General features: G+C 57.0%; 2 protein-coding genes across 2 annotated transcripts; one reads left to right on the forward strand and one right to left on the reverse strand.

The window, feature by feature from the left end:
* Positions 1 to 1,187: 1,187 nt before the first annotated feature.
* Positions 1,188 to 6,926, reverse strand: TWNK (twinkle mtDNA helicase). The gene is made up of 5 exons (XM_062215014.1): positions 5,078 to 6,926; positions 4,690 to 4,930; positions 4,404 to 4,511; positions 3,647 to 3,788; positions 1,188 to 2,813 (listed from the first exon to the last, which is right to left on the reverse strand). Exons 1-5 carry the CDS (start codon positions 6,318 to 6,320, stop codon positions 2,493 to 2,495), a joined length of 2,055 nt encoding a protein of 684 aa, XP_062070998.1. The 5' UTR covers positions 6,321 to 6,926; the 3' UTR covers positions 1,188 to 2,492.
* A 46-nt stretch (positions 6,927 to 6,972) lies between these two features.
* On the forward strand, positions 6,973 to 8,175 carry MRPL43 (mitochondrial ribosomal protein L43). The gene is made up of 3 exons (XM_062215015.1): positions 6,973 to 7,147; positions 7,250 to 7,356; positions 7,458 to 8,175. The coding sequence occupies exons 1-3, from the start codon at positions 7,017 to 7,019 to the stop codon at positions 7,691 to 7,693; spliced, it is 474 nt and encodes a 157-aa protein (XP_062070999.1). The 5' UTR covers positions 6,973 to 7,016; the 3' UTR covers positions 7,694 to 8,175.
* Positions 8,176 to 8,799: the final 624 nt, after the last annotated feature.

An 8,799-nucleotide genomic window follows, 5' to 3' on the forward strand; every position in this document is an offset into this window, starting at 1 on the left:
AATCCAAAGGGAACCTGAGACCTTCATCAGAGGGAGATGAGAAAGTGCCACTCAGAAGTACTTCTGACAGGACCTCTGGATTTCTTATTTTACAACTCCTGCTGGAGGGCCGGCGCCTCGGCTCAGTAGGCTAATCCTCTGCCTGCGGCGCCAGCACACGGGGTTCTAGTCCCAGTCGGGGCACCGGATTCTGTCCCAGTTGCTCCTCCTCCAGTCCAGCTCTCTGCTGTGGCCCAGGAGTGCAGTGGAGGATGGCCCAAGTGCTTGGGCCCTGTACCCACATGGGAGATCAGGAAAAGCACCTGGCTCCTGGCTTCAGATCAGTGCAGTGCGCCCGCCACAGTGTGCTGGCTGCAGCAGCCAAAAACAAAAACAACTCCTGCTGGACTTGTTAAAAATGATTCCTGTACCCCTCCTCACCCCCGGAACTAAAAATGCACGTGTGTATGGGGAGGGGAGTAGGCCCTAAGTCTTACATTTTAATTTTTTAAAAGAATTGACAGTGACAGATCTTCCATCCAAATGGTGATAATATCAGGGGCTGGGCCAGGCCAAAGCTAAGAGCCAAGAACTCCATTTGGGTCTTCCACGTGGGTGGCAGGGACTCACTTGCTGCTTCCCAAGCACATGAGCCAGGAGTTGGATTAGAAGCAGGGGAGTGAGAGATGGGAGGCTGGTGCCCCACGTGGCAGCTTAATCTGATGCACCACAAAGCCAGCCCTTATTCTACATTTCTAAAACAAATTTCCAGGCATTCTGGTACATACAAGGGCACTTCAAAAAGCTCATGCAAGATGGAATTAAGAGATACATTTATTGGGCCCAGCAGCACTGTGGCATAGTGGGTTAAGCTGCTGCCTGCAGTGCCAGCATCCCATATGGATGCCTGTTCAAGTCCCAGCTGTTCCACTTCCAATCCAGTTCCCTGCTAATACACCTAGGAAAGCAGCGGAAGATGGCCCAAGTGCTTGGGTCCCTGCACCCATGTGGGAGACCCAGAAGCCCAGCTCAGGCCAGTTGCTGTGGTCATTTGGGGAGTGAACCAGTGGATGGAAAACCTTTCTGTCTCGCCCTCTCTCTCTCTCTCTGTAATGCTGCCTTTCAAATAAATAAATAAAATAAACCTTAAGAGAATAAGTTTATTTTAATGTAAAAATATTTTGAATTACAAGTTCAAAAAGTTCATGGAAAACACATATTAGGAAACAATTATGCATGGATTTCATTATTTTGCACCTAAATAAACTTACCTTTTAACTCCATTTTTCTGCAAATTGTGTAAAGTACCCTGTATTAATATTAGAGAAACATGGGGAGAGACTCAGATTGGGGGTAGATCTAAAACACCAATTCTGACTCCCCCAGGAGAGTGCGAGGGGCTCCCGTCACAGAGGGCTGGCTGCTCAGACAGAGCTTGGGCCCAGGAACATGGAGATCCTCAGGGAAGTTAGTGATAAACATACACCACTCTGCGCTGCACAGGCCAAGAAGAGGTGTAAGGGGAGCAGGCGTGAAAGCACTTTAACACCGGTGCCCACAGCTCCAAGGCTGCCCCTGGGGGGCGGGCGCCCATCCACACCAACTCAGAGGAAAGTCGTTACAGACTAGGGAGACACCTGGTGGACAAGTAAGGAAAAGCACAGAAACAGAGGCAATGAGAAAAAGTTTTTTTTTTGGTTTTTTTTTTTTTTTTTTAGTAAAACTGGTAACAATGCTACAAAAAGTTCTAACTCTAGCTGCAAGGGGCAGCATCCAATGGAACCAATGTCCAGGGACTGGCCCTCCCATGGTTCTGTGACCAAGAAATCTCTCGGGAGGTAACTCCCATCTCAGGCCCCGATATAGTCCAGGGCTAAGCACCTAGGAACCAAATTCCACCATGTGCCCCCTCATGTCAGGCTCCACAGAGGAGCGGAGGGGCTCGGCACCTACCATGTCACCCTTTGGCTTTGAAAGCCTGGGCTGGAGTTGGACAAGAAGCCCCTCCATTCCCATCTAGGGTCAAGAGGCCCGACCTCACTGCCTTGAACTTGACTTGGTCATTCCCACCTGCCGGCCCTGTACTTTCTCCATCTCGATCCCTTTCTCCACATGTGCACGTGACTCGCTCTTTCTAGTTCTGCACCTCCAGGCCAGAGGCCCCCTGCTCAGATCACTTAATCGAAACTAGGCCGCAGGCGCGCTACCACGCTACCATTTTCTTCACGGCGTTTTCATGGTCAGAAACTGTGTTTTCTGTTCATTCACCACGCGTCTTGTCTCCCCCACCACAAGCAGAGCCCTGTCTTTTTAGTGACGCAGGTACAAGACCTCAAACTAAGCCTGGCACACAGAAAGCTCTCAAATACCCGCTCAACTGAATTTTCTCGTCGTGGAACCCTGCCCGAGAAGGGCCCACAGCCCAGGGTCCCCGGGCAGAGCCCTAGCAGCAGGCTATGAGCCCACGCCCCAGCCAGGGCCAGGCTCCTTTCAGTGAGCAGCTCTCACGACCTTCACCTGGAAGGCTTGGCGGGGTCTGGCTGGGAGGGGCTGGGGGCCTGACTGGGACAAGCCTCAGAGCTCTGGGCCACAGCCCCCCTTTTGCCAGAGGAGGGCTTTTTGGCCACTAGTTCATTGTCATCCTTGATCTTCTTGAGCCGGGCCTTGCTCTTTGGTGGAATGGCGAAAGTGAGGGAATTCTTGTTGAACTCAAGCGGGAAGACACCCACGTCTCCGTCAAAGCGGTTCTTGGACACCTGTAGGTACCGCTTCCCTGGCCCAGTGACCAGCTTCCGGTCCTGCAGGATCAGAACGTTGTCTGCTTCCTGGCTTGCCTGTGGGAGGGGCAGAGTGGGGAGGCAGGAGTAAGAAGACACAGGAGCAAAGTGGCAGGAGTTCAGTGTGCTGGGAGGAGGGGAGACCGGGGAAAAGGCATCCTAGCGTCACCGAGGCTCTCTGAAGCCGGGGCCCTTCAATCTTCCTGCTTCCGGACCTACGGCTGCGGAGACCGTGCAAGACGGACCCTCTGCTTGTAACACTTGACCCCGCGGTGGCCCCCCACTCATCACTCGACTCTGCTCCAAATGTCCCACTGAGAGGCCATTCTGCATTCCCTTAAAGCAAGCAAAGCTGCTTCCACATGTTACTCTTCCCCAGCTTCGAGTCTGTTCCATACGGCACATGGCGTGTGCCCCTTGGCCTGGGTTCCCGGGCCCGGCCCAGGCCTGATGTGTACTAAGCACTCGGTGTAGCACTGGACGCCCTAGGAGGAGGCTGCTCCTGATGCTAGCAGGCCGTCCCATTTATTTGATTATCTCATTTATTTGATTGAAACCCATTGCCTGCCAAACCTCAACCCAACCCTTGTGAACTCCTCCCTGGGAAGTCTCCCAGATCCAAGCTGACTCAGATGTTTCTCCTCTTCCCTCCTGAATACCTGTGCTGCTGATCACAGCTCTCATCACACAGAGCTACAGTCACACCTCAGTGTTTCTCCCACACGGGCCTGAGCTCCTAGAGGACACAGCACCAACAAGGAGCAGCCTCTGCACCCTGCGCGTTTCCAGCCCTCGTGTCAGGACCCCAGAGGACGGTCAGGATGATAGAAGGTAACTGAGGGCTGTCCCCTCCGCCCTCCAAAGCCTCAGCTCCTCTAAGGGCCACTCACTTTGGCTGAGCCAAAAATGGATGCCGTCTGCAGTTCCTTGTCATCGTCCTCCTTCCGGGGATGAATGACCAGCGTCACGTGGCAGCTGTTGTCCGTGGCGAACTTCCGAAAGGCCCCGACGATGTAGTCCTGAGCTGCGATCCTGGCCCCACCCCAACCACAGAGAGAGGTTACTGGACAAGACAGTACACACGGATTCACTCACGTGTCCCCACGGACCACTGCAAGCCTGCTCTACCCTACCTCCCTCTATCTGTGGACTCCCTCTCAGGGCCCCATTCATACTACTTCCTGCTGCCATACCCTATGTAACACAAATGGGGTGGCCTGCACACATCTCAGAAAATAAGAGAATCTGGGGCTGCCATTGGGGCATAGCAGGGTAAGCTACCACCTGCAGTGCTGGCATCCCATATGGGCCAGTTTGCGTCTCAGTTGTTCTCCTTCTGATCCAGCTCCCTGCTAATGCATCTGGGAAAGCACTGGAAGATGGCCCAAGTGCTTAGGCTCCTGCACTCAGGTGGCAGACCCAGAGAAAGCTGGCTCCTGATTTTTTCAGCCATTGCAGCCACTGAGGGAGTGAACCAATGGATGGAAGACCTCTCTCTCTCTCTCTCTCTCTGCAACTTCGCCTTTCAAATAAATAAAATCAGTCTTTAACAAAAAAAGAGAGAGAGTGCTTTGTGTGCCCAGAGGCTAGCTGCCCGAGAAGATGTGTGCTCAAGTGAGTTCAGGCTCGACGAGAGGAGGAGGTCACCTGTCTGTGGACAGCTGCTCATGACCCATCATGAATTGCAGGTTGTCGATGACCACGTGACAAACGTCGTAGACATAGACTGCATGTTGCATTGTGTCGATCACAGTCCTGGGAGGAGGAAGAGGCAAAGGAGTCAAGAGTCCAGCGGTCTCCAGAGCACCCCCAGGGGAGGTGCCACCCAGCTCTGCCTGCCCTCCCATTCTCGGAAAACCCCACGCCTGTTTAAGGAGACCTGGGAGTCCCCACCGGAGCTGGGGAAGCAGAGTGCCTGGGGCCGGGGCCTCACCTGATGCTCTGCTGCCCATGGAAGGTCATGAAGTAGAGGGGCAGGTCCTCAAAGCGGTCGGCCCACTCGTCGTATTTGTCCAGCTGCTCTTCCAGCCGCCCCACAGCGAACTGCGTGAGCATGACCCGGGCGAGCCTCACGTTGCTGATCTCAAAGCTGCCCCACAGCGTGTTCACCCCCTGCATACACAAATCCAGGGCATATTCGCTGATGAAGGTTGTCTTTCCGCTGCCTGTCGGCCCTGTGGGGGGGGAAACAGAGTCCTGGGTGAGGAGGGAACGTCCTACCCTTGAAACCAAGACACAGCGAAGGCTTGAGAAATTGCAAAAGGAAGCCTCCTTCCCAAACGCCCGTCCCTGTGGCCCGAGCAGTGGCCCCTGGGAGTCACCTGTGAAGACCGTCAGCTCGCCCTTCCGATGCCCCTTCAGGAGCCGATTGAGGTCTGGAAAGCGGCTCCAGCGCACGCCAGCCACCTGCTCCACGTTGGACAGTTCTCCTAGCACCTCCTCCCGAAGCTGCCGGAAGGACACGATCGACTTGTGCCAGGCAGGCAGGGCAGTACGAAGAATTCGAGAAAGATTTAAGCCCTGGTTCAGGGCATCCAGGGGACGGGGCTGCTGGTCCCCAGGTCGCACCAAGGAGCATCGCTTGGGGTTAAGTTTTCGGGCAAACAACTTGGCAGCTTCCCAGGACCGGAGGTCGTCCCCCAGCCAGAATACCACACGCCGGAACTGTTCAAGGTAAGGGAGCAGGGCAGGGGGTAAGCAGGCTGTTCCTCGGGGCAGGGTAAGGGTGGGCAGCCCCGTGGCCTGGTTCAAGGCCAGACTGTCCAGCTCTCGGCTTGTCAGGACCACCTCGACATCCCGACGAGTGATCAGGGGCAATCCAAACAGGTTGTGGTAGGCACCAGGCCGGGGAATGGTGGTCTCCACGTAGCGCACTCCGTCCCCCTGGTCTTCGGCCCCTAGTAGCTTCAGGCCTCGTAATCCCAAGCCCCCAGGGGAGAACCAAGGGAAGACAAGGCTGCGGGCGGGCCGCAGATACCGCACACTGAAATGCCTGAGTGTGTCCTCCGTCACCTTGTTAAGGCCGAACATGACCCGAGCCAGCTGGGCCTCCTCTGGGTCAGGCAGCTCCCCGAGAGGGACGGCTCGGTCCCAGATCCTCCGCACCTCCTCGCTGTCCTCGGCTCCTGGGGCCTCAGCAAGCAGGGTCCCCTCTCTGGCCCCATCCCCTCGCCCCTCCACGCTGGCCTGGAAGTCTTCCCAACTCCCCTCTGCCAGGCTGCTCATGCACAGAAAGTGGCCTGTGGTCTTGTCAATGAAGAGGCTGAAGGAAGCCGTGGAACCCGCCTGGTCCTTGGGTGGCAAGGACCCCACAAAGGGGCTTGGTGCCCGCAGGCAGCTGTGGCCATCCTGGAAGGGGATCCCATGAGTCCGCAAATACTGGCGGATTTCGGTCGTTGTTACTGGCAACACCGGCGCCTCTAAGGCTGGCAGAGCCTCCTTCCGGTACCGTCTGCGAGGAGGGCCTGGAACCAGGCTTCGCGGGAGGCCCCTCCGGGCCATCCACTCCCCTCGCAGGGGCAGCAGGATGCGGAGCGGGTACGCACCCCGGAGGAGGACCCACATTGCTAATGCAGCGGGGAGTCACGACTTGAAAAGCCCTGGGCACCTGGTGTGGGTACCTTCACCACGCCAGACCCTGGGGGACCCAGCCCCGCCCCCAGCACGCTGCAGGGCTCGCGCGCTCTAGATGGCTTCTCGCGGCCCCGTACACATCCCCCTGCCCCCTCTTCACACTTCTGCCCTAGGACGTCGGTGTCGTCTATCTCGGCTCCCTCACCGCCGCGTCAGGAACAGCGTCTCTCCCCCACCACCTCACCTCCGTGCCCCTCTACACTGTCCCTCACGGGCACGGTTTCTCCGTCATCTCCTCCCCTCCACTGCCCCTCCACAGATTCTCCTCGCCGCTCTCACTGCTGCCATCCGCATCGTTTTCGCAGTCCCTCGGCTCTAGGCCCCCGCTAGGGACCCTTCTTCTCGGCACCCTCCACACGACTCCCGCCGATCGCCGAGCCCGGAGGGACGCCACCACCTCCGCCCTCCTCGTGTCTTCCCTGGGCTCTGTTAGCAAGCGCTCCGCTGCCCGGGCCAGCGCCACCGCGCTCCGCTCACTCCGCTCGTCCGCAACGTGGGTCACCAGCACGCTTTGACCCCGGAATCAAAACTCCTCGGGCCCGGATGTCCCCGGAACCGGAACCGGAAGTCTCCGGGTTTAGTCCCTCCTCCACCGTCGCTCGGCTCCGCTCCCTGCAAACTGTGACCATGACGGCGCGCGGCACGTCGAGCCGCTTCCTGACCAGCGTCCTCCACAACGGGCTGGGTCGCTACGTGCAGCAGCTGCAGCGTCTCAGCTTCACCCTCAGCCGCGACTCGCCCTCGTCCCGCGGCGCCAGGTGACGTGCGCGCGAGGAGGGAGGGAGACAGGGAGTAACGCGTCCTGGCTGAGGTCGCCGGATCAGGGGGTCACCGTGCTCACCTTCCCTGGGTCCCCGTAGGGAGTTCGTGGAACGCGAAGTGACCGACTTCGCCCGACGGAACCCGGGAGTCGTAATATATGTGAACGCGCGGCCCTGTAACGTGCCCAGAGTAGTGGCCGAATACCGTGAGTGGGGCCGGGGCGGGATCGGGGCTCAGCCCGCTAGCCTTGCCCTCGCCTGCCCCCCGGCCTGCCGGCTTCCACTGACCGCCACCTCCCTCTGCTAGTGAACGGAGCTGTGCGCGAGGAGAGCATCCACTGCAGGTCCGCGGAGGAGATCACGACGCTGGTGCAGAAGCTGGCAGACCAGTCGGGGTTGGAAGTGATCCGCATCCGCAAGCCCTTCCACACCGATAGCCCTAGCATCCAGGGCCAGTGGCACCCCTTCACCAACAAGCCGACGACGCCGGGCGGGCTGCGCCCCCGAGAGGCCCGGGATGCTGCCCCGGTTCAGTTGCAGTGAGAGTTGCCCCATCAGCTGCAACCCCGCGCTTTTGAACTGTTTCCCAGGATAGGCGGCTTTTCCTCTGGGATTCTGAGCCCAGGCAGACAAATGAAGCCGCCAGTGCGCAAATGGACACATTTGTGGATTCACAAAGCGTTTGCTTGTTTCTGGTGTCCGTGGGGCAGTGGCCTTTTTGAGCCCCTAATTCTTACCCAGTTGGCATTCCTGAGGTATCAGATGAGAGGGCCTTCAGGGGTTCTACAGGGCCCTTGTTTTCTGAAATCCAAATTAATAACAGTGAACTGAAAACACAGCGAGGGGCCCAGAGGCTGCCGTCTGAAGCCTGTCTCTCCTGCTGCTCCATCCGCTGAGCCAAGGGCTGCTGTCTGCTACCGTTGCAGCCATCTGGGCTAGGCGCTTCATATGCTCTCTGAATGTTTGTACAGATTTTAGTGAGATTAATAAAGAGACCCATGGTCGTACTTGATCTGCCTTGAAAAGCTGTGCTATTTGAAGCCTCAGTTTTCACTATTTCAACACTGGAAGCAGCTTCCTGCGACACTGGCATCCCATCTGAACACCGGTTTTAGTCCCAGCTACCCCACTTCCTGGGAAAGCAGTGGAGGATGGCCCAAGTACTTGCCACCCATGTGGGAGACCTGGATGGAGTTTGAGGCTCCTGGCTTCAACGTGGCTCAACCACAGCTGTTGCAGCTGTTTGGGAGTGACTCAGTGGATGCTCTCTCTGTCACATAAATAAGTAAATCTTAAAAAAAACAAAAACAAAAACAAAAAAAAACCTGTAAGTGGAACATCGAACAACCCTTTAGAGTGTTGATGTCAAAGGCCATATGATTATTCTAGGCCTGACCTCTGGAGAGTTTTTTTTTGTTTGTTTGTTTGTTTTTGATAGGCAGAGTTAGTGAGAGAGAGAGAGACAGAGAAAGGTCTTCCTTCCGTTGGTTAACCCCCCAACTGGCTGCTACAACTGGTGCGCTGTGCCGATCCAAAGCCAGGAGCCAGGTGCTTCCTCCTGGTCTCCCATATGGGTGCAGGGCCCAAGCACTTGGGCCATCCTCCACTGCCTTCCCGGGCCACAGCAGAGAGCTGGACTGGAAGAGGAC

Source organism: Lepus europaeus, chromosome 17, assembly GCF_033115175.1.
Source record: "Lepus europaeus isolate LE1 chromosome 17, mLepTim1.pri, whole genome shotgun sequence".
Taxonomy (NCBI): Eukaryota; Metazoa; Chordata; class Mammalia; order Lagomorpha; family Leporidae; genus Lepus; species Lepus europaeus.